General features: G+C 43.9%; 8 protein-coding genes and 1 non-coding gene across 9 annotated transcripts; all 9 read left to right on the top strand.

Moving 5' to 3' along the window:
- The first annotated feature begins 287 nt into the window (after positions 1-287).
- LOC111627258 (cardiolipin synthase-like) lies at positions 288-1,872 on the top strand. Its single transcript, XM_023370830.1, has 2 exons — positions 288-1,504; positions 1,593-1,872. The coding sequence occupies exons 1-2, from the start codon at positions 288-290 to the stop codon at positions 1,870-1,872; spliced, it is 1,497 nt and encodes a 498-aa protein (XP_023226598.1).
- A 7-nt stretch (positions 1,873-1,879) lies between these two features.
- Positions 1,880-2,791, top strand: LOC111627259 (phosphoenolpyruvate-protein phosphotransferase-like). Its single transcript, XM_023370831.1, has one exon. It carries the CDS (start codon positions 1,880-1,882, stop codon positions 2,789-2,791), a length of 912 nt encoding a protein of 303 aa, XP_023226599.1.
- Positions 2,792-2,839: 48 nt separating this feature from the next.
- On the top strand, positions 2,840-3,589 carry LOC111627260 (phosphoenolpyruvate-protein phosphotransferase-like). The gene has a single exon (XM_023370832.1). The coding sequence runs from the start codon at positions 2,840-2,842 to the stop codon at positions 3,587-3,589; it is 750 nt and encodes a 249-aa protein (XP_023226600.1).
- A 29-nt stretch (positions 3,590-3,618) lies between these two features.
- Trnag-ucc lies at positions 3,619-3,690 on the top strand. The gene has a single exon. It is a non-coding gene; the product is annotated as a tRNA-Gly (tRNA).
- A 115-nt stretch (positions 3,691-3,805) lies between these two features.
- On the top strand, positions 3,806-4,351 carry LOC111627261 (uncharacterized RNA pseudouridine synthase MCAP_0714-like). Its single transcript, XM_023370833.1, has one exon. The coding sequence runs from the start codon at positions 3,806-3,808 to the stop codon at positions 4,349-4,351; it is 546 nt and encodes a 181-aa protein (XP_023226601.1).
- Positions 4,352-8,068: 3,717 nt separating this feature from the next.
- LOC111627262 (DNA ligase-like) lies at positions 8,069-9,094 on the top strand. Its single transcript, XM_023370834.1, has one exon. The coding sequence runs from the start codon at positions 8,069-8,071 to the stop codon at positions 9,092-9,094; it is 1,026 nt and encodes a 341-aa protein (XP_023226602.1).
- A 32-nt stretch (positions 9,095-9,126) lies between these two features.
- On the top strand, positions 9,127-9,795 carry LOC111627264 (DNA ligase-like). Its single transcript, XM_023370835.1, has one exon. It carries the CDS (start codon positions 9,127-9,129, stop codon positions 9,793-9,795), a length of 669 nt encoding a protein of 222 aa, XP_023226603.1.
- A 549-nt stretch (positions 9,796-10,344) lies between these two features.
- On the top strand, positions 10,345-11,208 carry LOC111627265 (glutamyl-tRNA(Gln) amidotransferase subunit A-like). The gene is made up of 2 exons (XM_023370836.1): positions 10,345-10,608; positions 10,765-11,208. The coding sequence occupies exons 1-2, from the start codon at positions 10,345-10,347 to the stop codon at positions 11,206-11,208; spliced, it is 708 nt and encodes a 235-aa protein (XP_023226604.1).
- A 169-nt stretch (positions 11,209-11,377) lies between these two features.
- On the top strand, positions 11,378-12,226 carry LOC111627266 (aspartyl/glutamyl-tRNA(Asn/Gln) amidotransferase subunit B-like). The gene has a single exon (XM_023370837.1). The coding sequence runs from the start codon at positions 11,378-11,380 to the stop codon at positions 12,224-12,226; it is 849 nt and encodes a 282-aa protein (XP_023226605.1).
- The last annotated feature ends 4,715 nt before the right edge of the window (positions 12,227-16,941 follow it).

The following is a 16,941-nucleotide window of genomic DNA, read 5'->3' on the forward strand; positions in this document are numbered from 1 at the left end:
TCTGGCCCGCCATTTTTTTTAGCCCCTGGCTGACGAGGAAGATTTTATAATTACTGAGCATGCATTACTTAAGACGCGGGCTAAGAACAACGGGCATTTACTTTGTTTTATTGTTTCTGTTTTTGGGCGGAATTTACCTGGTTTATTTTTTGACCCAGCAGGGCGTCTCGCCTTGAGTAAGCGGCGTAGCTTTAATTTACGCTTTATCGGTTGTCACGTCTTTGGCCCTCTTTAGTCAACGTCGTAACAAGTACGTTAAACTGTCTTGACTGCTTGTCTTCATTCTGATGCCGCTGATCGGACCGCTACTTTTTTTGCTCTTTGGCCTGCGCTACTCGGAGCGGACTAGTTTAGATGTTTACCGTCAGAAACAGAATTTTAAGTACGAAACAAGCGCTGATAATTTAACTCTGCCGATCCGTCAGCAACTTTTTCACAGTCAGAGCAAGATTTCCAACCGCGGCATTTACCAGGGCAACTTTGAGGTTTTTGCCAGCGGTCCGCAAGGTTTTGAGAAAGTCTTTGCCGATTTAAGTCAAGCCAAGCATTTTATTCACGTTAACTACTACATCATTAAAGCGGGCGAGATTTACGACGAGTTTCGGGCGCTGATCGTTGAAAAAGTGCGCGCCGGCGTGAAAGTTCGCATGATCATTGACGACATCGGCCGCTGGGGTTTGCCGTGGTACGAAATGAAGTTTTTACGTCAGCAAGGGGTTGAGATCCGCATTTTGAACCGGATCCACTTTCCGTTCATCGGTTCAAACAACACCTACCGTAACCACCGTAAACTGATCATCATTGACGGTCGGATTGTCCACACGGGCGGCGCCAACATCGGCGATGAATACGCTAATTTAGACAAACGTTTCGGAGTTTGGTTAGACTACAAAGCGCGCATCACGGGTCCGATTGTGCGCTCCTATTCGTTGCTTTTTCTCGGTGATTGGAATTCGATTGGACCGCCCCTGGAACCGCTTGAGTCTTACCTCTTGGAAGATAAAAACGGCGGTAATTCTTGGGCCGTGCTAGTTGAAGATGGTCCAGAAATTGACGATAACCCGCTCGAAAGTTCAATCGTGAGTTGGATTTTTAACGCTCACAAAAAAATCCAAATTGTGACGCCTTATTTCATCCCGACCCACGCTTTGATGAGCGCTCTAAAAGCAGCCACTTTGCGAGGCGTGGAAGTGGAAATCTTTATCCCTGGTTTGCCCGATAAAAAGAGCATTTACACCGCCACGCTTTTTTGGGTCAGCCAACTCAGACCTTACGGGGTCAAAGTTTACCAAACGCGGGGGATGATTTTGCACGCCAAAGTGGGCCTTTTTGACGATCACTACGCTTACCTTGGTACGTTTAACTTTGATTTTCGTTCGATGCATTCTCAGTTTGAGTGCAGCGCCTTAGTTCAGGGCGACGCTGCAGAGCAAGTCGGCGCTTTGATCGAGCATTACCGACGTCTCTCTAGTCTAGCTGAGTTGCCCGATTTAAAGCAAAAAAGGTTGCGCCGCTGGGCGATTGGGGTCTTGGCGCTCTTTTTTGCCCCCGCTATGTAGTCTGTTATAATTTTTTTAAACCTGGTAATTCAGCGGAAAAGAAGGAAACATGGCATCTTTTGAAGCAAAGATTATTGATCCAGTTGGACTGCACGCTCGACCAGCCGCGCTGGTAGTCGGTGTGGCTTCCAAGTTTAAAAGCGACGCTACAATCGGTACTAATGATCGCAACGGCAACTTAAAATCGATTATGAACGTGATGGCTTTGGGAGTTAAAAAAGGCGATTTAGTTCGAATTGAAACGCTCGGCGACGACGCTGACCAGGCGATCGTGGCGATTAAAAAGGCGATGCAAGCAAACCGTCTGATTTAAGCGGACTATGGTACTGAAAGGAATCGGAGGCTCAAGCGGCATCGCGGTTGGCAAGGCGCTAATTTTAAGCGAGCAAAAATTAAAAATTACCGCTCAATCAGCCGAAAGTTCGGCTGAAATCATTCGTTTTCGCCGCGCTGTTCAAGAGATAGTGGCTGAGATTAACGCCTTAGAGAAGCGTAACCGCGGCCAGTCTAACCAAGCCCAAGCCGATATTCTTGAAGCTCACCGCTCGATCGCGCAAGATCCGAGTTTGCGAGACGAAGTCGAGACTTTAATTAAAGAAAAAAAGACCAATGCACTTTGGGCGCTTGACCAAGTTTCGAGCAAATGGGTCGCGCTTTTTGAAAAGATGGAAGATGCCTACATGCGCGAAAGAGCGAGCGACATCAAGGACGTAACTAATCAAATCGCTTTCGCATTAGCGGGGGTCAAGCGCGTTGACCTTTCGCAAATCAAGGAACCAGTTGTGATTGTGGCCCACGACATTACTCCGTCCCAAAGCGCCCAAATGAACGAGCAAGTTTTAGCTTTTGTGACCGAGGTTGGCGGCCAAACATCGCACGCCGCCATTATTGCTCGAGCGCGGCGAATTCCAGCCGTGCTTGGCGTGGGCAACTTACTCAAAAAAGTTAAAAATGGCGATCCAGTTGCGCTTGACGGAGAAGCTGGTACTTTGATCGTCAAACCGACTTTGGAAGAAAAAAAACGTCTCCAAACTAAGGCGGTTGAGTTGGAGGTTGAGCGCAGTAGCGCTGAAAAGTTCCGCGGCAAAAAAACTTGCACTTTAGATGCTCACCAAGTTGAGTTAGCGGCTAACATCAGCACTTTGGAAGATTTGCCCAAAGTGCTGGCTAACGACGCCGAAGGCATCGGTCTTTTTCGCTCCGAATTTATTTACATGCGCGCTCAAGCTTGACCAAGCGAAGAAGAGCAGTTTAAAATTTACCGGCAAATTTTAAAAAAAATGGCTCCGCGCCTAGTGGTGGTTCGGACACTCGACATTGGCGGCGATAAGACGTTGGCCTACCACCAGTTTGCGCCCGAAGACAATCCTTTTTTGGGTAACCGGGCGGTTCGTTTTTCTCTGGACGAGCCCGAAATTTTTAAAACCCAGTTAAGAGCTTTGGTTCGCGCTTCGGCCCACGGCAACTTAGCGATTATGTTTCCGATGATCGCTACGTTAGACGAATTTTTAGCCGCTAAGAAAATTTACCAACGCGTTTACGATCAGTTAGTTAAAGCCGGCGTGCCGGTGGCGAAACGGATTCAAGTCGGAATGATGGTCGAAATTCCGGCCGCAGCCGTTTTGTCCGAACAATTTGCGCGTCACGCTGATTTTCTCTCGATCGGAACCAACGATTTAATTCAGTACAGCATGGCCCACGACCGGATGAACCAAAAAGTAGCCTACCTTTACCAACCGCTTAATCCGTCCATTTTGCACTTAATTAGAGCCACGATTGAAGGCGGTCACAAACACAATAAATGGGTCGGAATGTGCGGCGAAATGGCCGGCGACAAAAGGGCGATTCCGATTTTGATCGGACTCGGTTTAGACGAGTTTTCGATGGGAGCCGAATCGATCTTAACTGCCCGTCAGCAAATCGCCCGACTGACCCAAGTCGAGGCGGTTAAATTAGCTCAAAAAGCGCTCGTTTGCGCCAGTGAAAAAGAGGTTTTAGCGCTGGTTGAGCAATTCATGCGCGAGCATTAAATTGATGCTATAATGGAAAAGTTCTTTCCGCAAGTGTAGTTTAATGGCTAGAATTTCTGGCTTCCAACCAGACGATGCGGGTTCGATTCCCGTCACTTGCTCCATCGTATTTTTACGGCCAAACCAACCTTTTTCAAGTACTTTTTAATTGTGATGTTAAAATGAACCGCTGGCGCTAACGACGTAGGTCGAACGCTTTACAAGTTTTTGTTAAAGATGCTGCCCGACGTGCCACCGAGTCGGATCGAGCGTCTTTTTCGTCAGCGCGATTTATCTTTAAATGGCCAGCGGCGAGTGCTCAAAAATTACCGTTTAAAAAACGGCGATTGCGTGGTTGTTTACGGCTTAGCCCAAACTAATGCTTCGCCGCGCTCTTTTAGCGCTCGTCGTCCGGCGTTTGAGGTTCGCTACGAAGACCGAAACATTTTGCTCGTCAGCAAGCCCGCTGGTCTAGTTGTCCACGGCCAGGGCGACAATTTGGACGAGCAAGTTTTAACTTATTTGAACTTTAAGCCCGACTCTAGTTTTCGCCCTTCGCACGTCGGGAGATTAGACAAGCCAACTTCCGGACTAATAATCTACGCCAAAAATTACCAAACTCTTGTCCAACTCAACGCCCAGCACGCCCAAATTGAGAAAACTTACCTTTTTAAAACCGACCACGAGGTCAGCCGCGAAACTAGTTTTAAGTTAGGTGCTGATTCGCAAAAGGCTTGTCAAAAAGTGGATCCGCAAGGCAAACTGAGCCAAACCGTTTTTTGAACCGAAAAGGGGCGGCAATTTGCGCGTCTTAAAACCGGTCGTAAGCACCAAATTAGAGTTACTTTGGCCGCGCTGGGTCAGCCGATTTGAGGCGACAAAAAGTACGGTGGTAAACCGGCCGATCGCCTGTATCTACATTGCTACCGAATTAAGTTTGTTAGTTTAACTGCGCCGCTAGACTATTTAAAAGACTTGGAAGTAAGCGATGAACCAGGTTGGTAAACATACTCGGCGCTTTTGATTAGAATAGAAAGTATGAAAGTGCTTCTGGTTATCCCGGTTGTTAACGTTGAAAAAACGATTTTACAAGTTGTGGAACAAATCAAAAAATCGGTTCCAAAAGTTGATTACTTAGTGGTTGATCATGGTTCTACCGATCGCACGATTGACTTGCTTGATAACAACAATATGACTTACCTTTCAACTCCTTTGCCGACTAGTTATAGCCAAGCTTTTAAAATCGGTCTTCGCTACGCCCAAGCGCAAGAATACCAAGCCGTGGTGGAGTTTGATGGAGCCAACTTTTTTGAAGTGAGCGACATTCGCAAACTAACCGAGCAAGCCCGCAAAAATGACTTTGTTTTAGCGACGCGTTTTACCGATGCTAAGCGTTCTAAGAAAAGACGCTGGCCGGATAAAATTCTCACTTGAGCTTTAAAACGTTCAACCCGGCGCCACGTATCGGATCCGATCTTGCGTTTTCGTCTTTACAAACTTAAGACACTGGAAACACTGATTCGGGACGACACTTGGTCGGGCCCCGACGCAATTGCTTTATTATTAATGAATCAGTATCTTTTCACCGAAGTGGGCGTTAGTTTGAAAATAAACACCCCTGACCGCAAATACTGGGGGCTTTACCCGACGCGCTGACGCAGGTGGATGCAAGTTTTGAGGTGATTGATTTCAATTTTAGTCGTTCAACGTTTGAAAAGGAGTCGTGCCAAGCATGAATAACTTGCCGGATTTAAGAATTCAAATCGGTCGTGTAATTGGAATTAGCATGCCGACTTTGCTGCTGGCCTTGGCCTTGGCGACTTTGATTTGGTTTTTTGTTGAAATAAAACGTAAACGCGTTCAGCTTAAGTCAATGATCACTTGGCTAATTTTGAACTGCATCTACACTTTGGCAGTCATCTACATTTTTATCGTCCAGATGCTGCAAATTTTCGGCTACATCGCGCCTAATCTGTTCAGTCTCTTCGCTTTTTACGTCTTTGGTCTTGAACTGCCCCACGGCATGGAGTGGGTTTTTCTTTGAATTTTTGGACTTCTAATTTACATCTTGATCAAAACGCTAGTCAACTACATTCGCCTAACTGGCTTAGACCAGCGGATTGATTACTTAAACCAAGAAGTGGCAATCTTAAAAGGTAAAGTTAACCGCACGGCGGACTTTGCTAAAATCCCTTTAACAGTCACACCTTTGACACCGCGGGAAGTAAAGTTGAAACTAAAGGACCGTTTACGCAAGATGCGTGCCGAAGTCAAAATTGAGAAGCGGATTCAGAGTCTGGAAAAACGTTACAGCAAAAAGTCCATCAACTCCAAGAAAAACTCCTCTGACTAGAAATTCTGGCATTAAATTTTGCGACAAAGGTGATGCATACGGTGCAATTAGCACACTTTAAATTATCATATCCACGGATAGGTCAGAAGTAAATTTCTCAAAATAAATTGATAAAACATAAAAAAGACTTATTCATGCCTAGCGCGACTTTTCATTACTTTAATTTACGAATTATTGAAAATATAAAAGGAGCGCCACAGGCGCCCCTCCAAATATTTAGTTGGGTAGCTGATCCTTATAATCTGACGTTTTGTTTTATTAACAGTTCTTCTAGTTTTTCATATTTTCTCTTCATCACTGATTTTTCAATTATGGCGAATAACATTTTTCATGATTCATTATCCTTACCAAATTTCTGTGGATTGTTGCCAGAATATTTCCTAATGTATTCTATGGAACGTTCTGCAATTTCCGCCTTATTTTCTTCTCAGATTTCCAAGGGTTTATAAACTCATTCGTATGTACCATCATCTTTTCTATTCACGTTCGCTCTGAAGGCGGCCAAGATCGGTTTTATGATTCCATCAGGAACTATATATTCTAAATTCTCGTCGGAAAACAATGCCTCCCCTAATTGTTTTGTTTTTTTTGAATTTTTCTCTTTGTGACCAGAAAACGCGAAAGCTCCGTACCTCTTATTTGAAGCAGAAGTGGGAAAACCTAATTGTATCTCGTTGTAGAGGTCAAGAATTTCTTTAACGATGTGTTTGATGTCGCTAATCCATTTTTCTCTATCAACTTTATCCATTTTTATGAATTTTTTTAAAACCGTTTCTTTGGAAGAATAGGCTTGAATGGGATACATTGGATTATCGCCGGTTTTGTATATATCAAAGTTAAACATCATTAGAATGGATATAATGTCTCGTATTTCAACTTTTAACGTTTCCTCTGTTGCGTGTTTTTTCTTTGAATTTTTTAGTTGGTTTTGCTTATACGCAATTTTCTCTTCAATGTAATGTCCTCTTATTATTTCTTTAAGTTGATCATAGGCGCCTAGAGATTCTTGTAAGGTAGCTTCCGTAACTTGACTGGTCCTGTTTCTAGCTGATGATATTTCAACTAGTTGGTGTATATCATCAATACCTTCCAAAATTTCAACAAAAACATATTTATTTTCAATAATATTTGTGACTGCATAATTGTGTTTTTTTAGAGTCTCTGTGATTATTCTTAATGTGTGACCGCCGTCAATGTTGCCGTGCAGTTTTGGGTTAGAAAAAGAAATCTTTACTTTATTTTCCCTATTATCATATTGCGCATTTTCCACAGAGAAAACAATTCCTTTATTTAATAGATGGAAGTTATTAGTTTCCCTGTTAACCAAAGATTCCTTTATCGTTGTTGAGATCTGTGTATCCAAATTTTGCAATCTCGGGTTTGTGTCAGACCATGAGTCCATTATATTTTCTTGAATACTCCCTATTTCTACGTACATAACATATCTAATAACGTTATCGCCCAAAATTGGTGGTTCCATTTTTCTAAAATGTTTTACCTTAAACTCAAAAGAGTTTTGCATTTTTTCTCCTTTTTTAATTGTTTTTTGGTAAACAAAAAAACCCAATTCATTTTCAAAATCATTAGGCTTTGAATCTGTTAGTATTACTTTTTTCTCTCAAAATTTATCGTTAGACCTTGACCAGGCAAGGTAATAACCAGATATAAAAGTTGACAAACTTTTAACCCAATGAGCCAATCCAAATTGAAGATTAGCATATTAATTATACATCCAATTGGGAACCAAATATTTCATTTAGAAAGTTGAATAGTTCAAGTCGAAGACAAAATTGATAAGCGGATCCAAAACCTAGAAAAACGTTACAGCAAAAAGTCCATCAACCCCAAGAAAAACTCCTCCGACTAGAATTTTTAGCGCGCTAGCCTTACTTTATAATTAGGCTATGAACGAAAAAGAGGCCGCCCAAAAAGTGGCTGAGTTACGCCGTAAATTAGATCATTGAGCCAAAGAGTACTACGAAAAAAATGCTCCCAGCGTGACCGATGCGGTTTACGACGCGGCTTACCTCGAACTTGAAAAATTGGAGCGTTTGTTTCCAAGTTTAGTTACTCGTGATTCAATTACCCAGCGGGTCGGCGGACAAGTTGACCAGCGTTTTCAAAAAGTTAACCACAGCGAGCCGATGATGTCGCTGGCTAACGCTTTTGACAGCGCCGATTTACTCCGTTTTGACCAGCACATCATGAATCAACTTGCTCGCAACGAGCCGCTCGGCTACGTGTGCGAACTTAAGATTGACGGCGTTTCAATTGCCCTCATTTACCGCCAAGGATTTTTGGTGCAAGCCCTGACGCGCGGCGACGGATTGGTCGGCGAAGATGTGACTCACAACGTCAAAATGATTGCAGATATCCCGGGCAAAATCCCTTACCAAAAGGAGGTTGAATTCCGGGGTGAAATTTATCTCAACCACCAAGTTTTCCAGCAGCTCAACGACCAGAGCGATCAGCGCTTTGCTAACCCACGCAACGCCGCGGCTGGCACGCTACGACAGTTAGACGCCCAGGTGGTTAAAAACCGCCGTTTAAACGCTTTTTTTTACGCGCTTGTAAGACCGCTTGCACACGGTTTAGCAACTCAAAAAGAGGTGCTAAAGTTTATTAAAAACCAAGGACTGCCGACCGAGCCCCACGCCCGGCTGGCGGTTGGAATTAAGGCGGCGATTGAGCAAACTGAGAAGTTAGCCGCCACGGCCCGAAAATTAGCTTATGATACCGACGGCGTGGTCGTCAAAGTTAACGATTTAAATCTTTACGAAGACATCGGTCAAACCGCCAAATACCCCAAGTCCATGATTGCTTACAAATTTGCCGAAGAAGTCGGCCAAACTAAATTGGAGGCGATTTTCCCAACTATCGGTCGGACTGGCCGGGTAACTTATAACGCCAAACTGGAGCCGATTCGTTTAGCCGGCACGACCGTCAGCGCGGCGACTCTTCACAACGCCGACTACGTGCGCGAGCGCAAAATTAACGTGGGCGACATAGTGAAAGTCAAAAAGTCGGGCGCTATCATTCCCCGCGTGCTCGGAGTGGCTCTAAGTCATGACAAGAAGCGCTGCAATGTACGCGCTGTCAAACGCGTCTTTTACGGCTGGATGGCGAAGTTGATCAGTACTGTCCTAACGTTAATTGTCCTGCTCGCCTACTAGCTAGTTTAGAACACTTTGTTTCCAAAGGCGCGATGGACATTCGCGGACTTTCCACCATGACTTTAGAGCTATTTTTAAAGGCAAACTTAATTAGTGATTTACCCTCAATTTTTGCCTTAGCCGATCACCGGGACCAGATTTTAGATCTGCCCAAATTTAGTCTTAAGTCAACCGCAAATCTCTTAAGCGCAATTGATGAAGCTAAAACTCGGCCGCTAGCAAAGTTTATTTACGGATTGGGCATTCGTCATGTCGGAGCTAAAACAGCCAAAATTTTAAGTCAGCGTTTTGGCACGCTCGCCAATTTAAAAAGCGCCGAACCTACTCAGATCGAACAAATTTTAACGCTCGGACCGGCCGTGACTAACTCGGTACACAGTTTTTTTACCGACCAGGCTAACATTAAGATGCTGGATAAGTTTGCCCGACTCGGTTTAAAATTGGAGCAGTTCCAAGTTCGCGAAAGTCAAAACCTAGTCGGTGTTAACTTTGTTTTAACTGGCACACTTTCACAGCCCCGCGACGAGTACGTGAGTATGATTGAAGCCCGGGGTGGGAATGTGACTAACGCGGTAACCCAGCGAACTAACTACTTGGTCGTGGGTCAAGACCCTGGTTCTAAGTTAGCTAAGGCCGAGCAGCTGAAAATTAAAATCGTCCAAGAAGAAGAACTCAAACGAATTTTGCGCAAAGGAGTTTAGGTGGACCGAACCAAACTAACTAAGGTGGCTAACACTTTAATGCTGGAAGTTAATCCATCCGTGCTAGACCAATTAGAGCAAGAGTACGAAGTTTTAGCGGCTAAAATTAATCGTCTTAAAAAGGTTGATGTCAGCGGCCTAGAACCACTCGTTTGGGTTGGTCCCATTTGCCAGCTTGGACTGCGCGCCGATGTGCCTAGCCACCATCTAGATCGCCAAGTTTGTCTTAAAAACGCTCCGAGTCAGCAAAGCGGTTTAATAACCTTGAAAAAGGTGCTCTAAGTGTTTAAACAAAAAGGCAATTTGCGGAGTGCTCTGGAAGAACTGAGCCAAGATTCCAACCACTCCGTAGCTCACCTATACCAAAACGCGAGTTTTGCGCCCGGCCCGCTGGACCAAGTGGTCGTGACTGTCAAAGATCTTTACGCGAGCGCCGATGCACCGACCCAAGCTTCTTCGCGGATTTTAGAAGGTTTTGAGCCGGGCTATGACGCGGCGGTAGTTAGTAAACTGCGCCAGGCTGGGGCGGGCATCGTAGCTAAGGTTCACATGGACGAGCTGGCGCTCGGCGGCACTGGGCAACATTCGGCTTGGGGTCGAATTAACAATCCGCTCGATTCGACCCGCATGCCTGGCGGTTCGTCATCAGGTTCGGTAGCGACTTTCACGTCCAACATTGGGTTAGCGATTGGTTCAGACACGGGTAACTCGGTGCGTCTACCCGCTTCTTACTGCGGGCTAGTTGGCTTTAAACCTTCTTACGGAGCTGTATCGCGTTACGGCATGTTCGCTTTTGCCTGCTCTCTAGACACAGTCGGCTGAATTACGCACAATGTTAACGACGCGATTGTAGCTAGCCAAGTGCTTTTTGGTCAAGATCCGCGCGATCTAACCACTTGCCAAGTGGAATTACCTAGTCCAAGACCGCTTAAACCGTCTCGAGTTGCTTTTTTAAACGATTATGGCCAGTTGTCGCCGACGGTTAAAAAAGCCTACCTAGCGCTCAAAGAGAAGTTGGTTCAAGATGGCATTGAAGCTGAAATAGTCAATTTAGAGGAGCAGATTTTTGAGTTAATTGACCCAACTTACGAAGTAATTTCTTACTCGGAAGCTTCCTCTAACGATGCTAATTTAGCCGGGGTCAACTTCGGCAAGCGGGTTGAAGGCGAGGACTGGTCGCAAATGATGTTAAAAACGCGCAGCCAACACCTTGGCAAAATGGTTCAGCGTCGTTTTACGCTTGGGGCCTACTATTTACTAAGGGAAAACCAAGCCGAAATATTTTTGAGAGCCCAGAAAGTTCGCCGTTTAATTCACAACCGCTACAACCAAATTTTTGATCAGTACGACGTTTTGGTTTTTCCAACCACAACCGTTGCGCCAACTTGGAAACAAGGTAAACCAAACCTTTGAACTAGCGAGTATTGCGCCGTCTCCAACTTAGTCGGCAACCCTTCAATTTCAATCCCCTTTACTCAGGAAGACGGCTTGCCGGTCGGACTATTAATTGATGCCAAAATTTACCGTGACAAAAAACTCCTTTCTTACGCACTTTACTTTGAAAAACTGCTCGGAGCAAAACATGGCTAAAAATTACCAAGTGCGGATCGGGATTGAAATTCACCTTGAACTGAACACGAAAACCAAGATGTTTTCTGGTTCGCGGGTTGATTTTGAGGCTGAGCCCAACACTTTAATCAACGAAATTGATCTCGGTTACCCGGGAACTTTGCCGACCGTGAACCAGGCCGCGGTAGAAAAGGCGATTCAATTAGCTAAAGCGCTAGACATGCGAATTGCCGAGCAGTTAAAGTTTGATCGGAAAAACTACTTTTACCCCGATTTACCCAAGGGATACCAAATTACCCAGCAGTTTGAACCAATTGCTAGCGCCGGCATTTTACATCTAAGGGACGGTAAAAAAGTTCGCATCACTCGGATTCACTTGGAGGAAGACACGGCTCGTTCGCACCACCGAGGCGAGTTCACTTTGCTCGACTACAACCGCGCGGGCGTGCCGTTAATTGAAATCGTCAGCGAACCAGATTTATCCAGTGCCCAGGAGGCGCACGAGTACGTTAACTTAATTCGTCTAATCGCGCAAACGCTCAACATTTCTGACGCCAAAATGGAACAAGGTTCGCTGAGAGCGGACGTGAACATTTCGCTTAGCGAGCCAGGCTCAGAAATTTATGGCACCAAGGTGGAGATTAAAAACCTTAACTCACTGCAAAACATCCTTAAAGCGGTTGAGTTTGAAAAAGAAGTTCAAACCCAAACTTTGGCAAGCGGTCAAAAAGTCGTTCAAGCCACCAAGCGTTTTGATGAAACTAAAGGTCAGACCGTGACGATGCGCGAAAAAACTGCCGCGATTGATTACAAGTACTTTGCTGAGCCTAACATCCCGCCGATTAAACTTGACCGCGCTTGAATTGAAAAGATTGCGATTGCAGAACTACCATGGCAAAAACGATCGCGCTACCAAAAATTAGCCGTTGAGGCGCAATACGTCGAACAACTCGTTAGCAGCCCCGACAAAGCCCGTTATTTTGACGCAGTTAAATTTGATAATTACCAGCAAGGTGCGCGACTGTTCTTTAGTCACTTGATGGCTTTGGCCAACTACCAAAACCGCGGTCTTGAAAATTTAAAAGTTGAACCGGCTGAATTTGGCGCGCTCGTTAAAATGGTCGTCCAGGGTGACTTACCAATTGCTCAACTCAAACCAACTTTAATTAAATTAGACCAGGGACAAACCACGCTTGAGCAAATCACTCAAGCTGCTAAGACACGCGAAAAGCTCGGTGGCGGTCAAATCGGTGCGATAATTAAGAAAACTTTGGTCACGCACCGCGATTTTATTGAGAAGAACGGTGATAAACCAGACAAAGTCGCCAATTTTCTCGTTGGTCAAATCATGCGTGAAACGCGTGGGCAAGCCGATGCTAAAATGCTGAGCGAATTAGTGCGACTAGAATTGAAGACAGATGTTCAGAAAAAATAAGGGTCTTGACGCAGGTTACGAAAAGCCTAAGAAAGTTAAGAAAAAACGAAAACCTAAGCAATTTAAGTTAGTTTCGTCTTTGCTAGTTGATTCCCAGCGCAAAATCCCTTTTTATGAAAAGTTAATTAAGTTCATCATTTTTATAGCGCTGAGAATTGTGGTCAAACCAAGTCGCTGAAAAGATCCGCAAAAAAACTTTGAAATCATTGACCGCACTTACAAGCGGATTATGTCTTCCGATTTTATTTACATTCCCTCTTCAATCGCTTTTTACCTAATCATGTCGTTTATGCCGATTATGACGATCGTCATGTTCATTTACTCGATTCCTGGTTTTAAAGAGTTTATTTCAACCGGTGACCGGGATCCGATTGCGGAGGTGCTCGGCAAGTTTATTCCGGGCATGCGCGACATTATCGGTCAAATTGGCGACGCGGTTTCGGGTTGGACCAACAGTTTTAGTAGCGCACTACCAATTCTTTTTTTCTTAGTTATCACTACTTGAATCGCGGCCGGCGGATTTGCCAAATTGATTTACACTCAGTCCTACCTTTACGAGCACCGTTTTGTGGGCGGATACTGAATGAACAAGTTTCGCGGCATGATGTTAGTTTTGGAGTTCACAGTTATTTTGGCGATCGCTTTGACGATTAACATCATCGTTGATCGCGAAGTGCATTCTCTACCGATTGACTCAGTTGCTCAGGAAGTGATTATGTACATCTTTTTAATTTTTGGTCTTTTCGTTTTAATGCTGATTATGTTTCTTTTCTTCTACCGCTTTTCACCGCGTTTTCAAATTAAGACCCGCCAAGTTTTGCCTGGCGCGATGGTAAGCGCTTTGCCGACCAGCTTGTTTTTAGCGGTTTTTGGAGCGGTAGCCAACATGTGGAGCTACAGTCGTTACGGAACGGTTGGAGCGATTATGTACATCGGCGCATCGTCGTTAATCATCACCTACTTCATTTTTTTAGGTATTACAACAAACGCGTCTTACTACAAAACGTTTGTCGGGCCGCGAGTTGAAAACAAACGCACTTGGTCAAAAAAATAATTTCTGTCGCGCTTACTGGTATATAGTTCTATTACGTAGTAAACCGGTTCAGTTTGCCCGGTTAACGTAGGGGTGTATCCATGCAGCAAGAATTAGCGCGTAAAAAAGTTAACATCGGTCTTGACATTGGAATTGCTTCGGTTGGTTGAGCGATTCTAGATGAAGATCTAAAAATTATCAAACACGGAGTGCGACTGTTTGAAACGGTTGACGATCCGAAAGACCACCATTTAGAGAACCAAATCCGCCGCCAAAAAAGATCGGCTCGCCGACTTAAAAACCGCCGCCGAAATCTCAAACTTGATTACATAAAACTTTTAAAGAATCACGGCATGATTGATCTAGAAATTGACATCATGGATCGCGAGAGAAAGTATCTCTACGATTTTACGGCCAAGTACATTGTTGATAAAGTTGAGGACGGCGATTTCATGGGACTAGAGTTGAGCGCCGAGCAAAAAGCCCAACTTAAAACTTCGCGGGCAATGATTCTGCGTAAGCGCGCGCTATCCCAAAGTCTTTCCCAAAATGACTTAATCCAAGTACTTTACTGGTATCTTGCTCACCGAGGCAAAAAATACACGGTTGAGGACGAGGAACAAGATTCTGAGAAAGCCAGCAAGAAGACAAAAGAAACACCTTTCAAAGTTTTGACTGAGAAATACTATGATTCAGACAAACTGCCGATTGAAAACCAATGAAATTGCTTTCTGGCCGAAGGCTACTTCCGCAACGAGTTTAACCAGAATTTTTGACGCAAAGATTACGACCGAGAAGTCCAGCAAATCCTGGCTCAATCCAACTTGGATCAAGGTTTTCAAAAAGAGTACCTAGAACTTTTTAACCGCCACCGCAGTTTTGAAATTGGGCCCGGGCCTAAAAAAGGCTACGAAAACTTAGGTTTGAAAAATTACCAATTGATCTCGCCTTACAGCCGTTATTATGTTGATGAAAAGACCGGGGAACTTAAATCTCACCCTAATATGTGGGCCAGAACGATTGGCAAATGCACTTACTTACCTGAGGAAAATAGGGCACCCAAAAACAGTCTGACAGCCGAAATATTTAACTTCCTAAACGATTTAAATAATGTATCAATCGGCCACCCAGGCGATAAGAATCAAAAAGTTCATTTATCGCCGCGAGATAAAATCAAGTGCTTGGAAATCGCTTTGAAAACCAAGGCCAACACGAAAAAAATTATCAGTTACTTAATGGCAAGATACAACGTTGAGGAACAAGATCTTAAAGGTTTTCGGGTTGAAGGCAAGCACGGCGAATGGAAACCGTTAGTTACTCCGCTAACTTCTTTTCATTTTGTCAACAATGTTCTGAAAAAATTTGGTCGCGAGTTAGTTCTAGATGATTTGTTGAACGGACACGAATTTAAGTTAGAAGCGGTTGATAAAATCGTCGATATTTTTTCTGAGTTCAAAAGTGTTGAGGATCGTCGCACTAAACTAGGCAAACTAGACTTGCAGATTTTGGACGAAAAAATTGTTGAAGAATTAGCTCAAGCAAAAGGTGCTCGCCTCAGCGAAAACCACAGTCTTTCTTACAAAGCTATGCAAATGATGTTGCCAGAGTTATTGACAACCAATAAAAACCAAATGGAAATCGCCCAGGAGAACGATTTATTTAAAAAGAAAAATCGCATCCAGTCTGGCGAAAAATTGGTTTACTTACCTAAGAAATGAATGGATGAATTAGTTGCTTCGCCGACCGTTAAGCGCTCAATTCGTCAGACCATCAACTTGCTTAACGCCATAATAAAACAACACAAAGAATATCAGGTTGAGAACGTTGTGATTGAGATGGCGCGTGAGCACAACGGAAAACATGCCAAGGAAGCGATCAAAAACATTCAGAAATATTTGGCACAACGCAACGAGCAAATTCGTGAACTAGTTGATCAAATTAAAGATCGAGCTGAAAAAGAGGGATGGTCTTCTAGAGTAGAAGGTAAGGCACTTTTAAAAGTTTGGCTTTATGTACAGCAACATGGTCGTGATGCCTACGATGGCGAACAGCTTGACTTAGATAGAGTGGTGCGAGACTTTAGTTACACCGACATTGACCACATTGTTCCCTATTCGCAATCTTTTGATGATTCGCGCCATAACAAAGTTTTAACTAAAAAAATCCATAACTCCCGCAAGGGTCAATTAACGCCTTTTCAGTACTTATCATCCGAAGAGTTTGCTCGTATGAAGGCTCAGTGAGCAGTTTGATACGGCAAAGAAAGTCGCTTTGCTAAAACTGAGAAAAGACCCGGTGGGCAACCGTCTAAATACGAACTTATAACATCAGAGTTGGATTATTCCGATCCAAGCAATAACCATCGCTTTATCCAACGCAACTTAGTTGATACGCGCTACGTCACCAGAGAAGTGCTCGCGATTCTAAAAGAGTTTGCTGGTGCTGTTGAAGAATCCCATCCTTTTCATCTTGCAAAAGTTAAGACCATTAATGGGAAAGCAACTAGTTATTTACGCAAAATTGTTGATACCAGAAAGAAACCACTTAAAAGACCTGATTGAGCTGACAAAGACGGGTCGCTTGATGAAAACGGCATCAAAATTCGTCAGTGAAATGGGCACCACGCCGAAGACGCGGTTCTAGTGGCGTACTTAGCTCTTAAAAATCCGGGACTTGGAAAACTAATCGAGAAAAATCTTAGCAACCCTGGCCAAAGCATTCAAGATGTGCTAGACAAAGTTGACAAGGGCAGCAATCCGAAGACGAGCAAGATATTTGATGAACATAGTAGGATCATGAAACCTAATGAAATTCGCGAAGATCTAAATGCTAATATGGAAAAAGTCCGCTTTTCTTACATGGTTAATAAGAAGAGAAACACACAATTGTTTAATGAAACTCTTTACGGAAGCAAAAAGTTAAACGGCAAAATTCACAAGGTAGACAAAATTAACATTGCCAAAGCTACTACCAAAGTTGATGATCTCAAGAAGATTTTCTCTGATGACTACAAATACGCTGTTCCAATGAAAGTTCATGACCCTAAAACATTTTTAGCTTTGAAGACGATTTTTATGAATGGCGGAGGAAACAATCCATTCTTAAAATT

The sequence above is a fragment of the Centruroides sculpturatus genome, unplaced genomic scaffold (assembly GCF_000671375.1).
Source record: "Centruroides sculpturatus isolate CEXI.00-Female unplaced genomic scaffold, Cexi_2.0 scaffold597, whole genome shotgun sequence".
Lineage (NCBI taxonomy): Eukaryota > Metazoa > Arthropoda > Arachnida > Scorpiones > Buthidae > Centruroides > Centruroides sculpturatus.

Excerpts from the sequence above, each read along its gene's own strand:
- LOC111627261 (XM_023370833.1), top strand. The coding sequence starts at position 3,806 with ATGCTGCCCGACGTGCCACCGAGTCGGATCGAGCGTCTTTTTCGTCAG.
- LOC111627260 (XM_023370832.1), top strand. The coding sequence starts at position 2,840 with ATGGCTCCGCGCCTAGTGGTGGTTCGGACACTCGACATTGGCGGCGAT.
- LOC111627259 (XM_023370831.1), top strand. The coding sequence starts at position 1,880 with ATGGTACTGAAAGGAATCGGAGGCTCAAGCGGCATCGCGGTTGGCAAG.
- LOC111627265 (XM_023370836.1), top strand. The coding sequence starts at position 10,345 with ATGGACGAGCTGGCGCTCGGCGGCACTGGGCAACATTCGGCTTGGGGT. Across the intron at positions 10,609-10,764 it reads TTGCCTGCTCTCTAGACACA|TTGTCGCCGACGGTTAAAAA; the intron begins GTCGGCTGAATT and ends GATTATGGCCAG.
- LOC111627262 (XM_023370834.1), top strand. The coding sequence starts at position 8,069 with ATGTCGCTGGCTAACGCTTTTGACAGCGCCGATTTACTCCGTTTTGAC.
- LOC111627258 (XM_023370830.1), top strand. The coding sequence starts at position 288 with ATGCCGCTGATCGGACCGCTACTTTTTTTGCTCTTTGGCCTGCGCTAC. Across the intron at positions 1,505-1,592 it reads CCCGATTTAAAGCAAAAAAG|CGGAAAAGAAGGAAACATGG; the intron begins GTTGCGCCGCTG and ends CTGGTAATTCAG.
- LOC111627264 (XM_023370835.1), top strand. The coding sequence starts at position 9,127 with ATGGACATTCGCGGACTTTCCACCATGACTTTAGAGCTATTTTTAAAG.
- LOC111627266 (XM_023370837.1), top strand. The coding sequence starts at position 11,378 with ATGGCTAAAAATTACCAAGTGCGGATCGGGATTGAAATTCACCTTGAA.